Genomic DNA, 20,013 nt, shown 5'->3' with positions numbered 1-20,013 from the left:
ATAGAACTCATTGAAACAATGCAAATAAGCTCCTAGCATTCTTGCTTCTGTTCGCTAATGCCAGTGGAGTGGGTTTGGTGTTGAGATGTAGATTACATTGTGTTTCCCTCCAAAACAGGTACATTTATAGCTCTACTAAGCCCACATAGGATTCTATACACTTTTTGTGATTTCCGCTTAAGGTTTTAACACTGATGACAAATGTCCAAATCAAATATAGATTTTGCCAAATAATAGGGCACACTGTGAGGTTAGGTGGAAGAGGGAAAGTTTATTATCTGGACGCAGGACAGGAACTTAACGAGCAACGTGAACACAGAGATCTACTTAGCACACCTTTCCTTCTTGCCCTTCAGACATACCACATAGTAATGGACTTAGCAAAGTAAAGCACGCGTTGTTGTTCACTTTTAAAAATCCATTCAAGTTAGTCTCATAATTGTTCTGATCGAGAAAGTGAATCATGCTATGATTCAAAAAAAAATCTGTTCTTCACATAAACCTAAGAACACACGTTTAAAAAATGATTTATTGTACATCTTTGCATTTCTTAAGGCATGAACAATGGGATACAGATGGAACAGGTTCTGAGAAGCTTTATGTCTTTTTTGACAAGCCCAGCACAAGCACACCACATCAAACAGACACACCGGAAGTCTGCACTGACCGACTGCTGTGGCTCCCATGACAAGGGGATGGTGCTTCGAGACAACGGACCCACCACGAGGCTTGTATGCTGTTTTTAACTCTCTTGATCAACTTTAAGCACCGGTTACCATTTGTGTTTCTTTACAAACTCTTCAGACTTTGGATTTTATATTCTGCTCCTTTTATTCTGCTTTCCAAGGAGGGTATGGATTTTTTTAAGGAATATGGTTGCAGCAAAACAGAAAGGATCCAAAAGTGGTTAGGGGCCTTGTCTAATGCACTTCTGAAAGTCCATTATAAAGATGAATAGAAAAGCAAATGGTAGGTTTTCAGTCGACCCAGAAACCACGTGTAGCTATAAGAAACATAATTGTGCATAGTTATTTATTCATTCAGAGTGTGATATGTTGGCTAGCTCTACGTTCCCAGTTTACCAAAGAACAGGGCTGTCTACTTTGCTAAACCCAGGGTCCTTTCGAAGCTCCCAGTAGGTGTCATTAGAAACCCAAGCTTCTCTTTGATTGGCATCAATCACTTTTCTGTGAAAATATAAAAACCAACATCAGCCACAAATCACATCCAGGTGACCTTTTATTAGACCCTCCTATAGATTAGACATGTATATACATATAAGCAGTGCTTCGTAACCCAATTAGTGTCCTATCTGCTAACTCTTGATGCTTGGACTATTTTGGACTAGAAAAAAAAAACCTCATTTTTGATGTTAAGCATTTGAAATAGACGTAGGTAAAGTCACGGGAAGAGGAACTGAGGGCAGGAGCAAATCACCTCCAGGCAAAGGTAGAAAAACCAAGAGCCAGCCGGGCTCGGTGTCTCAGCCTATAATCCCAGTGCTTCGGGAGGCTGAGGTGAGTGGATTGTCTGAGCCCGTGGGTTCGAGATCTCATCTCTACAATAAATCAAAAATTAGCTGGGCGTGGTAGTGCACGCCTGTAGTTCCAGCTACTTGGAAGGCTGAGGCGGAAGAATTGCCGGAGCCCAGCAGGTCAAGGCTGTGGTGGCCCGGGAGCGGCCACTGCACTCCAGTCTGAATGACAGAGTGAGACTCCAACTTGGAAAAAAAAAAAAACAAAGAAAAGAAAACAATGAGCCCCCCTCCCCCAAAAGTATATGCAAATACTATAACTAAGAGTTTCAGGCTCCTGACCTTTAGAATAATTTCTCTCTCACTTGTAAGGAATAGTATGAAATATCAGTAGCTCTAAGAGTCTCTGCAGGACCCTTGTCCAAAGAGCACACTTTAGACATCTGAAGACAAGGCTGCATTTCTGCCCTGAGGTGGTTAGGAGATGGCAAGTATTAAGGATATGAGGTTACCCTGAGCTTTTTCCCTGGCTCTGGAGGGCAACAGATGGATTTGGAAACTTCAGATTAATCTGTGTGATGTATATATAATCCTGCAAATAATCCTGTAATAATCACCTACTATCATACCATAGCGAGGCCAAAGCTGAACAGACACAGGCTTCGTGTGATAGAAATAAAATTAAATCCTAACAAAGCCAGGATGATCTTGTGGGCATTGGGGTCCCATCAGTCTCTGGCTGAGGGAATGGGAACCAATTTGCACTGTTTTCAAGGGTTCAGCTGAAGGACAAAGAACCTTCTGAAAGAGACCCTCACTATCTTCTGTTGGCCACAAAAAGATAAGAGCCATGGAGAAGAATTTTTTTTATAGTTACTAACTTTTCACTCTGATTCAACTCTTACACTGCCAAAAGCTAAGCTACCAAAATCAGTTTGGTCTTTCTACCTTTAAGTTTCCTGAACACTAGGCTATTTCCCATTTTCTTTCAGTTTTCCTGGAGTTTCTCTCTGCTTGTGGCAACCATTTGCAAAACATGAACTTGTTATGGGATGAACTGACTTACTTAAAAAATTTTGGTATATGTTCGAGATTGTTTTCTTCCATGTATCGTCTTCGAGATCTCTGTAGTTCCTCCACTCTTTGCTTCTCGGCTGCTGCAGCCTCTAAATTTCCTTCTTCTAAAAATCTAAGCAGAAAGCAGTTGATATTTTAACATAATTATTCCTTTTTCTGAGAAAAAGTAATCTCAATTCCCCAAGATTACATTCTGGTTGCTGTGAACACAACATCCTGTACAGTTGCACTCTGGCAATGTTCCCTCACCTCTGCCCCAGGCCACACCACCTCTGCCTGTCCATCAATCTGCATACTTTCTGTGTATGTGAACTGAATTATTGTACAATAATTATATACAGTAATAATAAAAGGTGAGTGGTTTGGCCTTGAAGACATTTCAGTGTTGTCTGGGGTTCTACAACTTGAGATTTTCAGTTTTCAGTGTTAGAAGAGCATGAAGTCTGTGACAAGCTGTGCTCCTTTTCTGTGTTATCAAAAAGCACTTGTTAAAGGCCACAGACTGGAGGATGGTAACTGGCTGTTCTCCATCTATTTTGAGAACAGATTGAGAGGGAAGGAGCTTTCTTGTTTTATTAGAGAGTAAAACTGATGAAGATAAAAAAAAATCACAGTTGAGGAAAAGTATAAAAGGCCACAGAATAGGAGATAAATAGCACACGAAATTCAGAAAGGGAATATTGAAATGGAATTGCGAAGGAAAAAGCAGACCCAATGGTGATTTACAAATGTTTAAATTTCAAAATGAGAGCAAAGAACAGGGATATAATATGACATACATTGTACAGGAAGCATATTGATACATTTGAATGTCAAATAGTGAGAGTGCATGTTCTAGACAGAGAAGGAAGAATATAAAAGAATTAAACAGTAGAACATTCAATACTGAGAACATTTTGGCAGATGGTAGATAAAGCCAAGAATACACAGAAAACAAAAAAATTGATTTTGAATGGAATTTGTATGGTATATAAAGTTTTTTTGAGAAGTAAAATATATTTCATACAAATAGACATCATGAGTTCAGAACTATATAAGAATAATACAAAATAAGAATCAGAAGGCAATAAAGGTACTGTATTTTGAGTACATCTCACACCCTGTGGGATCAAAATCACATTGGTCAAAGAGCAGACTTTCATGTAAAGCATTTCTGGATGCCCCTGTAATTTTTCCTGTTAATCTTCAATTTAAAAAATATTCCATGTTAGAGTCGCAAAGCAAAGAGGTCAAAAACACTGAGTGAGGAGTGATTCTATATTTAACAAGAGTTCATGAATTTGTAGACCGTTGTTAAATTTTCTGGGGGAAGAAACTTCTGTTACAAAACATCTGTGTTATCTTCTGTGAGGAACTTTGTGCTGAGACAATCTGTTACAGCCATCCTTTGAATACTGCTTTACCTAGCACAGACTACTCTAATTATTTTTGAGTGAACAAGGAATGAAGAAATCATTGAATGAATAAATGAATGATGGGTAAAAATAAGTACTAATGACCTCTAAAGCCTCTTGCCATAGTAGTCTACATCTTAAATACCACTGCCATCCTTACCTTTGATCTGGTCGGAATCGGGCATCTGTCGGTGGAAGGAGATCTTTCAGTACAGGATCTAACTCATTGAGCTCAATAGCAAACCTCGTGAAGCCATAGTAGAGCTCATAGTTGGTTGGCATGGAACCTGGAATGAGGCCAATGAACCACTTTGAGAGGCAAAAGGCTTACAGAGCTGAAAGGAGCTGATTTACCCTGGTGCTTAAATACCTCACACTAATCCCAAATCTGTAGTAATAAGTACTAGATTACAAATTTTTTCATTTTCATTTTTTTTTTGTGTGTTGGAGTCTCACTCTGTCACCCAGACTGGAGTGCAGTGGCTGCTCCCGGCCACCGCATCCTCGACCTGCTGGGTTCCAGCGATCCTTCGGCCTCAGCCTTCCAAGTAGCCGGAATTACAGGCGGGCGCTACCACGCCCGGCTAATTTTTTGATTTATTGTAGAGATGAGGTCTCGCCAAGTTGCCCAGGCGGGTCTCGAACCCGTGGGCTCAGGCAATCCACTCACCTCAGCCTCCCAAGGCGTGGGATTACAGGCTGAGCCACCGAGCCCGGCTACAAATTTTTTTCAAGTGAATTAAATTGGTGATATTTTGCTAGGTGGGAAGCCTTATGTTGATGATTAGAACTGATAGATGCATGTATTTAATAAGATCTAGTCTTTCAAACAAAACTTTGCACATATAGTAGTCTTCATTGATTAAACTACTTCCATAATGTAGTCAATGAAGTCAGGATCAACATTAAGATTTTACCAGAAACACTTGTTAGTTACTTCCTTCTAGAAAAGAAAAAGATGCAGATCTAAACTGCAGATCTAAATTAGTATTTACTGGCACTTCTCAGCTAAATGCAAAGGCAGGCTCTTTGTGTGCCTTGCCCAGTGATATATCCCAAGCTCCTACAACAAAGCCTGATGCAGTTAGAACTCAATAAATAGTTGCTGAATGAGTAAACTAGCCAACCTACTATCAGGAAATTTACATACTCACTGAGGTCTCTTACAAAAGGAACAAATAATTTTAGAGTTAGGGATTAGCTGACAAAATTCCAATGAAAGTAAATGTTATGTGGAGACTTGCTCCATTTATACTTGATATTCCATTGTATGTTAATATATTACCAGAACTCTCTTGACGTCTTTTATTAAATGTCAACATATTGCAGCTTTTGCTACTCAAGTGAAAACATTGCTTATTCTGGTGAGTTACTGAATTTGCGGATTATAGATGTTTTGCAGGCTTTCCTTTGTTTTATTAAAACAGAATAAATAACATGAGTAAGGATTTAAATTTGCCTATTTCAATTATCTAAACTCTTTAATAATTACACCTAGCTTTTGGAATTTAGAGTTGACATTTAGAACAAATTCTCATGAAGCTCAATCTCTGATCACATGTCAGAGATTTGGCCTAAAATTTTAATAATCAAATATCAAAAACTGGGATATATATATATATATATCTTATGTTACAGATATAGGTGGCTGTAATTGCCTTAAGCATCTATGTTTTTAACCTATTTTATTTATTTACTTATTTATTTTCCTCAATGCTCAGCTTATGAGAAATCATCTCACTATTAAAGGAAACATAATGTGAACAGTTTGGGGTGGCTTGACATCCCCCTACCCCGCCACTTCTGCTGCTCATGGTACCCTCCTGATGAAAGACACTCAAGCCAGTCCCACCTGGTCTCCAGATGCACTTTGCTGATGGGGCCACACCACAGTAGAGTCCTTCATGCCACTTCCCAAACAGCCGGTGTACCACTTTCCCCTCCTGATCCATCACTACCCCCTGGACTTCATTCACGTTAGAATTCCAGTAATTTACCTGGAAAAACCAAACCTCAGTTAAGACACCTGAGCCCTTGAATGAACATCAATCCCTATAATTTCCATATGGAAAATTTTCATAACCCTGAAGTCCCTCATTCAGACCATTTCCAGAAACCCAGTGATCTCAAAAAAAAATTTTTTTTTTTTGAGTTGGAGTCTCACTCTGTCGCCCAGACTGGAGTGCAGTGGCCGCTCCCGGCCACCGCAGCCTCGACCCACTGGGCTCCGGCGATCCTTCCGCCTCAGCCTTCCAAGTAGCCGGAATTACAGGCACGCACTACCATGCCCAGCTGATTGTTTGATTTATTGTAGAGATGAGGTCTCGCCAAGTTGCCCAGGCGGGTCTCGAGCCCGCGGGCTCAGGCAATCCACTCAACTCAGCCTTCCAAAGGCACGGGATTACAGGCTGAGCCACCGAGCCTGGCTGTCAAAATGTCTTATATTATTTATATTTATTATTACATATAATCATATGATTATCATACTATTATTTATATTATTTCCTCATTGGCTTTCTAAATGCTAGTTACCCTAGATCTTAGGAAAAGGATGATCTCTACTCCATGCATGGAACAATAGCATAACACAGAGAAGGCTGATATATCCTAAGAACCTAATATTAGTTTATAGGTTAGTAACTTTTCCCTTCATTCCTCTTGAATTTTCCCCTTAATGTTCATTCAAGGGCTCATGGATTTTAATGAATATCAATTGACCATGCTGCAGAAATAGATTGTGAAATAATTTTCTTAGTTTCTGTAAATGGCTACATTTTATCAAGAGGACCCTGATGTGGCTCTCTTCCAACCATGTTCCTTCCTATGGGATGAGAAGTCTGTGGAAATTTGCCTACCTGGACCCCATGATACACTTCCAGATCAGGTTCAAATATGCAGGACCTTAGAATTCCCAAATGACTCTAAGCTTATTCCATAGCTGGTACAGAACTTTTATTTGAATTCATTCATCCGAGGGCAGACGACCCACCAGTGTGTGAACCTTTAGGTCCTAGGAATGGCTAAGGGTAGTTATTTGTGGGGGTGTATATAGAGTTTAGGTGCAGTGGCCGGATTGCCTACATAGTGTGTGTGAGACCCTCTACAGTGCTGAATAGAGTCAGAGGTGGGAAGAAAGCAGGGAAGGCTGTGAGCCAGGCCATCTGTCCTGCATTGTCAAGTTGCCAGCACAGAGTTCTGGAGGGTCCAACATGATTTTGCTATAAAACGTGTATTTGTCAAGGCGAAAGGATAGAACATATTTTATTTGACAGTTTGTAGGCTTGATTTACATATTTTAAATTATGACATAGGCTGTGCAAATGTGAGGGGAAGACTGCACTAACGTTTCTCATAGCTTTCAAAACCAAATGCACATATCCACTGTCATTACCCAGCCAGAGCACACAGGGATGTTGGCTTTCGAGTTCTAGCCACTTCATGAGTCTATAAGAAAAAAATAGTGAGCAACATTTTGAGCTAAAACTAAGATATTCAGTTAAAATGAACATGATCTTCCAATATGGCTTAAAAGGATCTAACCAAGAAATAAAATGTTTGATTCTTAAGATTCCAATATGTTACCTGTTTACCATTTTAGAGCGGGGTTATGAGTCAAACAAATAAGGGGGCTGGGCGGGGCTTCTGTGCTGTGTTGAATTCTGTAGCACACACAAAGAAACACGGAGGTGATACTACACATTCTACTTCAGACAAGAGAGATAGGGAAAACAGTGTTGTGTGCACATATCTATCCCAAACATCTTTTCTTGTTAACAAAGGTTATGTTTTTCATTGAACTTATTTGGATTATGTTATGATAAGGTTGCATAAGCTTGTAGTGACTGGTAGTTATCATCTATGTGGCTGCTCTCCTCAAATGTCCTCAGAAAATGACAACTGCATTATAATTTTCCCTAAAATAAGATCACTTGAATGTAATCAAGCAGAAATAGAAGTAGAAATATAAACCAGAAGACTTGGTATAGGCAAAAAGTGCTTTCTGGAATTTTACTTAATGATCTACTGACTGGCTGCTTAAAAAGAACATTCTTTGAAAAGAAATTTTGTTTTCTTCTGTTTTTAGATGGTGCCTTTTTTGACCCCTATATGTCCAGATGCCTGCATGCCTTGAGAAACTCCATCAGTTGGTCCAGCTTTCTTATCCAAAATGTCCTTTTGGATCAGTGATACAGACCTACTTGCTGCTGTTTAAGGACACTGTTCCATTTCTTCATTAGGAAGCATTTTGTACTGTTTTTTCTTCATTGTTGTATGATCATATTTACCTTGACAAATGTGAGTTTGCAAATGCAAACACTGCTTTTGGTATTTCTAATGGTTACTTCTCCATAATGCTCTATCCATCTTCTTCCACTGAGGATGTTGTGTATGCATGTGGTGACTTTATTCCACACATAGTAATCTCCATACCTAGTGACGAATACAACATTGATTAAAAACAATGAAGTCACAATTACACATTACTCTTTCTACTAATGAGAATATTCTTTGGCTAAAGTTTCCTTTTCTTTCATTTTCTTCTCATTTCTTTCTTGAAACTCTCTATGTGATCATAAATATTTATGACACGATTAACGCACTTAAGGAACATTTTAGTGCTTTCTGTGGGCCAGGTGCAAAAGCTACAAAGTTGAATAGGCCTATTTCCTGTTATTCCGGAGCCAGAAGTATGGTAGGGTACATGGATATGAAAACAAATACTTAATATATGATGGGGGCTTTAACAGATGTACGAACAAAGCATCATGGGAACACAGAAGAAGGAGTCTTCAGTTCTTAGATCTGCCTGGAACATGGACTGATTACCAAGGAAGACGTCCTAGTGAAAGCTGGGTTCAATCTAAGGTTGGATGATGAATAGGAGGGCACTAAGGGCTTGGGAAAAGCACTGACAAAGTCCAAGGTCAGAAGAGCACAAGGTTCCTGGGGCCTGTGAATGCTGTGCTCTAGGTGAATGGATGTGGTGAGGCAAGGCAGTAAAGGCAGGAGGAGGCAGAACCAGGGTCCTACCCAGGAGTCTAGAGTTACCCTGCAGGTGATGGGCTATCATGGACAAATTCCAGATAGGAGAGATGCACCATAGGGTATGCATTTAGGAAAGACCACTCTGAGAACATTGTTTCACACTCCAAGTTAAGACCAAAGATGCAAAAAATTCTTTGGGAAGAGACTGAGCAACACAATAAGGTGGCAAAAATCTAAAACAGATTTTAGGGAGTAAGGTTACAGAATTTCTGCCAAGGAATGAAATGATATAGTTTCAAGTCACAGTTAAGATTGCACATAATTTCAAATAAAAGTATTATTCAAAATAAAATAAAATGCTTCTAAATTTCTACAAAATTAAGAATTGGTATGATGTAGGCACCATATATACTTAAGAAAATTCACTTTCTTCCTCATGAATTTTCAAATATTGAAAGTTTATTTTGTGGTCCTGGGAATACCTCCCCTTCCTCCATATCTAATTCACCTGCAAATTCGGTCATCCAAATCGACAAAACCAAAACAAATCAACCAAATGAAGAAACACAATCAAGCCACTGGCTTCAATGAAAAATTCAATTAATTTTAAAAGATGTGTAGGCTATATCCTCAAGAACACAACCATGAAAAGATTCCACCACTCTTCTTGGATAAAATAACTTAGAAATGTAAAATATTTCCTGGATCTAAGATGAACTCAAAAGTGAAATTAAATTATATAGCAGAGAGATGGCTAAACAGGAGAACTTTTAATATAAAATGCAAATAAAGATGGTGACAGGGACCTGAGAGATACCTGATGTGGACTGATGAGAGGAGGATGTGAGAAGATGACTAGGAGGCTTTGATCCACATGCCTAAGTTCTCGTTTGTTTTTGTGGGGGTCCATTCTCAACACTTTGATGAAGGTAACAGAAGCTTTGGGCATACAGGGAAATAGACCCTTGGCACCTTCCAGAGTTTAAAACACACGTTAATGATTTAGAAAATAGAGAAGAGGCCAAAAGGGACTGAAGAGGCACCTACTTTGGAAGTACGACATTCAGTGTTCCCACAGGCAGGATTTCCATTGACTTCCCCCAGAACTTGTTTTTCCATCTGATATCTAAACGACATATGTAAAGGACAAGAAATACATACTCCATATCTAAACATTTGTTCTATAAAAACTAACTTTTGTATTACACTTCACAAAGCACTTTTTAAATCACAATTGGTTCCATATTGTTGATTTAATATAAGCGCCTGAAGGTGACTCAAGGTAAAAATATTAACTATGAACCAAAAAAAACCAACTATCTATATTTCTCCATAATACATGCTCCATATTTGCTTTAAACTAACAAAGCTGGGAGAAGCCTAAAAATAGTGTGTGTGTATTCACATACACATATAAACATAGACCCTACTGTGCTATAATGTCCAGACCGCAATAAATGTTGTTAAAAGTTTTAACTAAATGTTCAAAATAGTTAAACATGTCCAGCATGAGATGTATAGTAAAAATAACTGCAGTATAGCAAAACCAACGATTTATATACACATTTCCCCCACTACCTAGAAAAGTTTTATGATCTGGGAGAACAGTGAAACAAATAGTCTCTAAATACAGATACATAAGATGTATGAGAAAGTGGAATTAACTCAGTGAACATGTTACTACACTGGGTGTTAAGATATAGCCCAGGGCCCAGCACTTTATGTCACGCTATGACTTTATGCTTTTTTCCTGGAAACTCAGCTTTGCCTGTGTATTTGTAACGACCACCTGGTCCATTTTGATGAACTAAGGGAGCTTAGTGCTATCTCCACAAAATTTCTAACCCTTGGTTATGATGAAGAAATGATTTACTGTCTTTTTTTTGCAATAAAGTGCTGTTAAAACACTATCATTTTGTGTATTTTCAGATTAAGGAAATGCTCATGAGAAAAGTCATTCTGTGAGCAATGAAGCACCTTTATAAACATGAAGGATCTATTTACACTTAACGGCCAAACTCACTTATATATTATTTTCTTTCCAAAGGGGTTTTTATAACTTTTTATTTTAGGCAAGCTTTTAAAAATAAGTAAAGACTTCAATCCAATGAGGTAAAGACTAGGAATTCCTGCATGTTTGTATATCTACTTAGACTATGGCCACAGATGATGTGCCACAGAGCGCTCCTTCAGGATTATAATGTCCTTGCACAGTCCCAAGAAGCAAGAAGGCAGCAGATGGAACCTCCATGTTATAGATGCAGACCATGAGGCACAGAAGACAAGGTGGTGGCTCTGAGTTGGCACTGTTTGTGTGGAGCTCTGCTATTCCAGAAGGCATTGCTTCCCAGATAAGCAGTCTCATCTCCTCCATGACACAGTTTCATATTTAAACCAGGACACTTAATTTCTCAAACCAAACTCGACACCAATTACCAATATTCTCTGAGATGCAAAGGAAGAAATGTGAACTGAGTACAATGCCCCTTTGGAAGCCAGACACTTTTTTCATAGGCTCATAAATTTGATTTTAAATTGTAACTGAAATACAAACCTTGCCAAAACACAAAATTCTTTGATTCACAGTGGCAGGCAGAAATGGGGGGATGATGGCTAACCTAGTTTTAGAAACAAAAACAAGGCAATAATATATCAGTGTTTAAACTTCCAAATAATAATTATTTTACAATGTATATTAGTCACCCCCAAAACTATAGTTCATCCATTTTATTAGCGAATTATTCCCAAAATGTATAAGTAAAACTTTTGAGACTTCATGCTTAAAAACACAGAGAACTTACACAAGTTAGAGGAGCAATGATGCTAAGTGAAGTGAGCTTTCTATTAACTGGTACCATAACCCATCCATAAACAGGGAATTATTAAAAGGCTGTTTTCATCACCAAACTGCCCTCCTACCTGTACAGAACTTCACTGAGTCCAGTGGCACTTACCTGTTCTGAGAAAAATCGGAATCCCTTGTCTTCTCGAATGCATTCATAAGTCTCGCCAAGGACTGGGTTGAATGGCTTACTTCCTGCTCTGAAATAGGTGGAGCAATATCCTGAAACTGCAAATGCAGCAACGAGAACCTGTTAAAACATTGAAGAAAGGAAAATAATATAGGAGAGACAACTGCTAGACTTGTTTGTCCCTTATTCCTCTAGATTTCACATAGCTCACATTGATGGATGATTTGAAGGCATTTACATTTTGTAGCATTTGCACAGAATCTTCATCAACTCGTGGGGAAAAAAATAAGTAAACTGAGAAAAAATTACTTGCACAGGAACCAGCAGCCCATTGAGGTCAAGGGGTCTTCATCCAATTTCATGAGTACCACAGAGGTCAAATGTTCGAGAACTCAATTTACAGGCTATGCCATGTGCATGTTCTTAGGCTCACGTGCAGGAGGATTGTGGTTGTGGGTGCTCTGCAGAGGGCAGGGCATGTTTTCCATAGTCTTATGGAGTAAACGGCAAAGTACAAACAGAAGTTATTTTCTCAGATCTAACTTCCTGAACAGATGGGCTACCTTGGCATTGCTGATAAAACGAGGTAGGGCATGACCTCAACCTCTAAGGAGTATGATACCTTTACATCCTATCTTTACAAACACTCTAGATCAAGGATAAATCACAAAATGTGTATCTTCTAGTGAAGGCATCTGGGACTTTTTGGCCCTGCCTTATTTAATGAAAATAGACTGATCTCTGTGTTACCTATGCAGTGAGAATGCTATTTAAAAACCAAATCTATTGTCATGGTAAACCCTGTCTTAGTCCAAGTCTAGTCTACTTGGTTGACATATCTCTGAAGGGCACTGCTCTGCTGTTTCTTACCATGCGCTCATATGGATTATCGGTTTCTGAAGCCTTGTCCAGAAGCTCGCTGTATTCAATTTCCTCGCAGAGATGCTGCAGAGTGTTGAGTGGCTCGTTTAGCTCCACTGGCATGGAGACTTTAGATAGATCTTTTCCAATGTTGTTCCTCAAGATATTCCACAGGTTAATGTTACTGGTGTCAGGACAAGGAGCTGGCAGACATGTTCGACGCCCATTTCGGAAGGCCCCTCCTGTAAGTTCTCCATTCAGTACTGGAAGAGGGAGAATCACATTGAAAGATACCGTGCTTTCTTGGTTTCACAAAATCAAGAAGGGAAATAACTTTAAAATGATTCTGAATGTGATACATTTCATGAGCCTCATTATACTTGAGAGTAAATGGAATTATTTAATACAGCGTTGCTAACAAATGCACAAAACATCAGTGTATAGTTTTTTTAAAAAAAATAAGGTGTTAAATATACTTAAATACTATTCCAGAAAAGACAAGTACAATTTTAAAGCTTAAACACATTTAATAAGAAGAACTCAAACTACTGATTTGAGCAAGAGGTAAAACTTGTTCACTTAACCATTTACCTCCCAGATTTTTCAACCATTTATCCCAACATATAGAAAATAAAATGTACTGAATGGTCAGCTGCAAAAAGAGCAATTAATGAGGGCACAAATGCCTGTTCATTATGTCACTAGTGTTGTAATTTGGCATGTAGATAGAACAACCTGGGAGCTCAAATGATGCATACTTTGCCGAGAAATATTGTCTGCAACACTGGTGTTGTCTTCAGATATATTATCACTGACATCACTGATGTAAGACTCATCATCTGAAGCCTAGGAAAGAGAAGAACACGGAAGAAACAGAATTCTTATCCGATCTTGAATGCTTAAATAATCAAATGATAAAAAAACAAAAGACTGCTCCAATGAGGAGCAGAGGTCATAGTGGGAAATGTATTTGGTATTGTGCAACTAACACTTGTGGGCCTTCTGCAAGCTAGGATATAGGATTTATAAGAAGGAGCCCTGGTCTTTAAGTAGTTCCCTGTCTTAGTTGGGGCAGGAGGCTGGGGAGACCAGTACACAACCAGAAATATTTCAGTATGATGCACTAAGAATATGCCTAAAAGAAGACCCTATGTCTCTAGCTCCAGGACTCAGGAGAGGTTGCCCAAGGGAAATGATATTTGAACTGGCTATTGCAAATGAATTGAAGTTGCAGGGAGAAGTGAGGGTGCAAAGGCAAGGACCATGAAAGAAACACTGATCCTGGGACTGTGAAGAAGTTGAGTGTGGTTATGACAGAAGATGGAAAAAACAAGAGAATCTCACTGTAAAGAGTTTTTCAGACCAACATAAATGCTTTACATACAATCCTATGTGTTAGCAAAACCAGCAAAAATGTAAGGGAATGCTAGAGTCAGATTTAGCTTTCTGGAAGTTACCTGGTAGCTTCCCTTAAGGAGGCCAGAAGCTAGAGATACTGCATAGTTCTGGGTAAGAAATGCTGACAGCTTAGATTTAGATAGCAGCAGTGAGGCTGGGGAGAGATCAAGAATTAAGCCACATTCCGCATGAAAACATGTAGAATGAAAACGAAACCAAATTGAGTATAAAAGAGTGGATGCAGTGGCTCCCGCCTGCAACCCCAGCAACTTAAGAAGCTGAGACGGGAGGACTGCTTGAACCCAGGAGCTTGCGAGCAGCTTAGGCAACATAGTGAGACCTTGTTTCGACAGCAATAAAATTTTAAAAATTAGCCAGGCATGGTATTGTGCATCTGACATCCCAGCTACTTGGGGAGCTAAGGTGGAAGGATTGCCTGAGCCTAGAAGGTTGAGGCTGTGATGAGTCGTGAATGGTGTCACCACACTACAGTCTGGGTGACAGAGTGAGACACTTACTCAAAAACCAATATAAATCAAACATAAAATTAAGGAATAATGTACATATTAAAGGGAGTTAAAGCAGATAAGAAAAAAGGAATAAGAGAGAATCATCAGAGGAATGAGAAAACCAAAATCAATGTCTTACTGTGAGCAAGAAAGCTATTGATACTTATTTACCTTCTCCAAAATTGAAATAGAGCTATGTTTTTGTCTGAACATGAAAGTAAAACATTCTTATTATAAAAAATGAGATGGCTCAGCCTGTAATCCCGCGCCTTTGGGAGGCTGAGGTGAGTGGATTGCATGAGTCTGCGGGTTCGAGACCCGCCTGGGCAGCGAGACCTCATCTCTACAATAAATCAAAAAATCAGCGGGGCGTGGTAGCGCATGCCTGTAATTCCGGCTACTCGGAAGGCTGAGGCGGAAGGATCACCAGAGCCCAGCAGGTCGAGGCTGCGGTGGCCGGGAGCGGCCACTGCACTCCAGTCTGGACGACAGAGTGAGACTCCAACTCAAAAAAAAAAAATGAGAAATTACATGAGGGTAAAAGACGAGCATAAAAATCACCCATAATTCAGTTTTTTAAAGGAAACCACTTACGCATTACTCCTTATTTTCAAAATGACTATACAAACATATTGACATAGCTATCTTTAGATATTGAAAAAGGAGATAGGTTTACATATTGTTTTATAACATTCTGAATACATTTCCATCATAGTGCTTTATCTTTATTGGGAAAGGCAACATATTTTATTATATAGCTATAACAAGAAATTTAACCAGCAGTTAGGTGATTTCCAACTTTTTACTATTATAGACAATATTTGGATGAACACTTTCATAAATATATTTTTGTGAATCTGCATGGTGATTTTATTAAAATTTATTCATTTTGAGGCTTTAGTCACGTGTTGCCAACTTGCTCTCCTGAGAGACTGCATTAATTTGTTCTCACCAGTGGCATATGGGAACATACCCCATCCATATCCACTTAAATACTATACATTATCAATCTTTTTTAGTATCTATCTACCTAATATACATAGAAGATTGCCTTCAAGTTTGAATTTTGTTCTTTGTGGATTCATTTTCTTATCTTTCACACATGTTTCAGTTCATCATATATATTGCTATTTTTCCTACCTTGGAATTTATTTCTTAACTTTGTTTATGCAAAATTTTTTGCTATGTAAAACGTTTAAATTTGTATGTAATAAAAACACTTGCCTTTTGCCTTTAAGATTTCTAGATTTATTGCTAATGTTTTTTAAAAATTAGGGTTGAGCAGAGTTCATATACTTAGGGAGAATAGAGTGATAGACAAAACTGCATGCATGGGTTAATAATGGTAGCTTTGCTTTTCCACACAGAGGTAAGTCTATATAGATGACAAATTGAGAACAAAATCTTCTGATTCATATTTTCCCACCACCACTGCTTCCCACAGTTCCTGTTGACTGCAACCGAGTTGAAGGTTAAACCATCAGACTCCTGGGAAGCTAACTTCTTCGGCTTGATAGAGAATTAAGTAAATCAAACACTTCCATGTGATTTCTCTTTAAAAAGCTAATCATACTCAATTATGTTTGAGGAGGCAAATGCCTACTCAAACCAAATTCATATTGTATGCATGTTTATTGTTTGAATGCTTGCTAAGAAGACACTCACGTTTATCCTATAAACAGTCTATTCCTCTTCAATTTCTAATCTCTCCCAAACTAATATGTTAGGGAAACTAATATGTTACATATCACTGATGTAAAAGAATTCTACAAGGGCAGAAGGCCCGGAGTGAGAGGTGTACATGTCATGTGTGTGTGCAGTAATTAAGGCTGAGCTGTCCTACTGTGGTCCATTCATGCCACCCTGCCCACAGAGCCAAGGTTCTGTAGTATTACAGTAAAAGTTTGTCTTCTTCTCCAGCGTCAAGAAGTTCTGGAGCCATATATTCTCTTTACAAACTCAGGGATTCAAAAGAGGTCAGAAAGTATGTATTTTCCAAACATAACCAGACATGTAGCATTGTAGAAACAACTTTAAAAGCAGAGGCAAGGCAAGTAGATCATTCTGGAAGCAAGAACATCTTTTAAAAGAGCCAAGGATTCACGAAGTAAAACACATCAATAGATAACACAGAAAGTGGATTTTTCCCTCAATCATGGAAAATGTAAATGCAAGACAGCTGATGCCCAGATGTTTCTCAGAATAATTATGTGTTAATGTGCTATAAGCACTCCTTCCTTTATTCACTTAGCAAGTATTTATTGAGTACTTGCTGTGGGCTCACCAGAACTGTTCTAGCACTGTGGTTAAATCTCTGTGTTCAGCCGGGCATGGTAGTGCATGCCTATAATTCCGGCTACTCGGAAGGCTGAGGCGGAAGGATCGCCGGAGCCCAGCAGGTCGAGACTGCAGTGGCCGGGAGCGACGACTGCACTCCAGTCTGGGCGACAGAGTGAGACTTCAACTCAAAAAAAAAAAAAATCTCTGTGTTTATGAAACTTATATTCTAGTGTGGAAGACACACAGCAAATGAATCAAATACATGAAATATTTATTTTGTGAGATGTTAAGTGTGAAAGAAAAAAATTAGGAGGAAAGAGGGATATAAGGTCAGAGGAAAGGAGCAAATGGGAACTCTAAAATGCAGTTGGGCAACCAGTGTAGACTTTGCTGGAAGGTGACTGTAAGGGACTAGAGTGAGTGAGGAAGATGAAGGTGTGCATTTTTGGAAGAAGTGTGCATTTTTGGAAGAAGAGTGGATGGCAAGCACAGAGGCCCACTCTCCTTTGGCAGCTGTAGTGCAAAATATGCAGCTTAAGACTATCTCACAGCTGCTGCTAGGGTTCACATGCACACAGTCAACTCATCAGGTGGGTCTGCCAAGTGTGAAGATTCAAGGGGCCTCAGAGACTTAGAGTTTCACCACAAGGACTCAGGCAGATGAGGTTGACCCAGTAACCAATCGTTAGCTGAAGGGGAGGAGCTACTCTGAGAACATCAGGGTATCTGTCATTTGGATTTAACTTCTGGTTTAGTCCCTGCAAATACTTAAGACCGAATGTTGTGATAAAGGGAGAGATGTAAGCAAAAACAGTTATTTTATGAAAACCTGTAAGATACGGGACACAAAAAATAGGTGTGCAGTTCAGTTCTTTCCATTGTGGGTTGTAAGAGTCACTCTCCTTGCAACAGCAAGGGACATAGGTGTCTTTAGCAAGCATACAACTCCAGGAATTACTACTCCTTTGGCTGCGAGAAGGCTCCAAAAGAACAGAGGTGGCATGAGGCTGCAGTAGAGCAGGGGTCGGATTACAAAGGTCTTGGTTTTAATAGTTAAGGAGCTTAGACTGTTATCCTGAGGACACCGAGGAATAGGAACATGATCAGATTTGCCTTTTAGAAAGAGTCATCAGGTAGCCCAGTGGAAAATGAATTGAAGGAGACAAGAAGAGAGGTGGGTAAGACAGGGTGACCTATGTGTGGAGAAGATGGGGACTGGATTAGAACAGTGGCAGTGAAGCTGCAGAATAATGTACAGAAATTGCAGGACAATGTATGGCTCCAAGAGTATTTAGGCGATAGAAGCTACAGAACTTGATAAGTGAATCAAAGTGGGTGGTTGTAAAGGAAGAGGAGTGCAGGAAAATACCAAAGCATCTGATGTGAACACTGAGGTAGAAGAGCACTTTAACAGGCAATATGAAAAATATGGGAAGGCTGAGTTTTTCCCCTGGGGATGGGGCTGGTGTGTACGAGCTTAACTCTTTCCTAGACATGCTGAATTAGTTTCTGTGAGCACCAGGTGGCAATGTCTGACAGGTAGCTGGTTGTGTGGATTCTGAGTTGACTCTCTCTCTAGACTTGCTCTGTCTTTGAGTTTTAGACTTGTATATTTAAATGCCTGACAAAGCCGGGCTCGGTGGCTCAGCCTGTAATCCTGCGCCTTGGGAGGCTGAGGTGAGTGAATTGCCTGAGCCCGCGGGTTGGAGACCTACCTGGGCAACTTGGTGAGACCTTATCTCTACAATAAATCAAAAATTAGCCAGACGTGTTAGCACACGCCTGTAGTTCCAGCTACTTGGAAGGCTGAGGTCTAAGGATCGCCGGAGCCCCGCAGGTCGAGGCTGCAGTGGCCGAGAGCGGCCACTGCACTCCAGTCTGGGCGACAGAGTGACACTCCAACTCAAAAAATAAATTAAAAAAAAGTCTGACAGGTAACTCCACTGAAAGATCATGATGCCTCAGAGTGTCCTCTACCTCCTCATCCCTCTTGCTGCCACTGGACTTGTTCCCTTCCCCATACCTACCCTGAAGGTGGCACCACCATCTTGCTTGGACTTGTACAATAACCCACTCACATCCTCTTCATTTCTATATGCCCATTGTTTAGGGCAACTAGTACCTTGGGATACAGGTAACTGTGTCCCAAAGACTTGGAAACAGCTCTCAGAGAGATAAGCTATAAAGTTATCAAGTGATAGATCAGAGTTCAGAAAATGAGCAGCCAAGTTTGACTATCCTGATTGAAGAAGGATGGAAGACTGGTCAGAACGAGAGCTCAGAAGGCCTAGACAGAAAAGGAAATTCTGGTAGCATGTCCACAGCCTGGTGGTCCCTGGGGATGCAGGGTGACAGACACAGTTACCCAATCTGTGTGGCAAAGTATCCCTGTGGTGGCGAGGGAGTGTGGAGCTACAACATCCTGGCCCTCCTAGCCTTAAGTTCACTCAACTCATTTCTTCTGCTCCCTATTTCTTGCTCACCAGGCAACCTCCCGACTAGAATTAGAATTAGCCTTGTCAAGCAGATTTGCTTATGGGGAAAGAGGTACTAATCAGCAAGCATGATTACTTTGTCCATCTGACAGTATCAGTTACCATCACAGATAACTAAACTAGCATTCCAGCCTGTGAACAGGAGTCTCTGCGAAACCATTAATGCACGCCTCGGGATATGAGTGGCAGGTGCATGCCTTGGTATGTGGACAAGATGCAAGAAACTTGATTTTACTTTTCTCACATTATAAAAGTGATATGTGTTCATTCTTTCTTTCTCATTTCCACTTTCTCTTTGTTCCTAAAATCGTCCACAATTTCAAACATTCAAAAACAACTACTACTAATTGTCAGGATGCTTCTTTCCAATCTATTTTCTATGCATATGGAAATCACATTTAGCAACCATTTCTTTTTTGTGAAAATGCAGTACAGACTTGTAATCCCAAATGACAAAATTCCTCAGCTGTGTGGGAAAGAGTTTTGGCTACTTTCCTCATGCAATAAATAAATAAATATGTACATATGTATACACATACTTGACTAACTTGTAGTAGAAAAACTAAC

General features: G+C 39.6%; 1 protein-coding gene across 5 annotated transcripts in view; it reads right to left on the bottom strand.

Annotated features, from left to right (window-relative positions):
- Positions 1–251: 251 nt before the first annotated feature.
- OSBPL6 (oxysterol binding protein like 6) overlaps positions 252–20,013 on the bottom strand; it is a 112,070-nt gene continuing 92,308 nt past the window's right edge. For all 5 annotated transcript variants that reach the window (XM_008055334.1, XM_008055335.1, XM_021711033.1 and 2 more), the window contains 10 exons: positions 13,523–13,610; positions 12,774–13,027; positions 11,886–12,023; positions 11,486–11,549; positions 9,979–10,057; positions 8,232–8,376; positions 5,798–5,942; positions 4,106–4,232; positions 2,541–2,663; positions 252–1,187 (listed from right to left, as the gene is read on the bottom strand). In XM_008055334.1, the coding sequence (XP_008053525.1) occupies positions 1,079–1,187; positions 2,541–2,663; positions 4,106–4,232; positions 5,798–5,942; positions 8,232–8,376; positions 9,979–10,057; positions 11,486–11,549; positions 11,886–12,023; positions 12,774–13,027; positions 13,523–13,610 (1,272 nt within the window). In that variant the 3' untranslated portion in view covers positions 252–1,078. The remainder of the gene's footprint in view (positions 1,188–2,540; positions 2,664–4,105; positions 4,233–5,797; positions 5,943–8,231; positions 8,377–9,978; positions 10,058–11,485; positions 11,550–11,885; positions 12,024–12,773; positions 13,028–13,522; positions 13,611–20,013) is intronic.

This window comes from Carlito syrichta, unplaced genomic scaffold (genome assembly GCF_000164805.1).
Source record: "Carlito syrichta isolate Samal-C Ts95f unplaced genomic scaffold, Tarsius_syrichta-2.0.1 Scaffold301826, whole genome shotgun sequence".
NCBI classification, from domain to species: Eukaryota; Metazoa; Chordata; class Mammalia; order Primates; family Tarsiidae; genus Carlito; species Carlito syrichta.
Note: the sequence above shows the minus strand (reverse complement) of the source record. Positions and strands in the feature narration are given on the sequence as shown.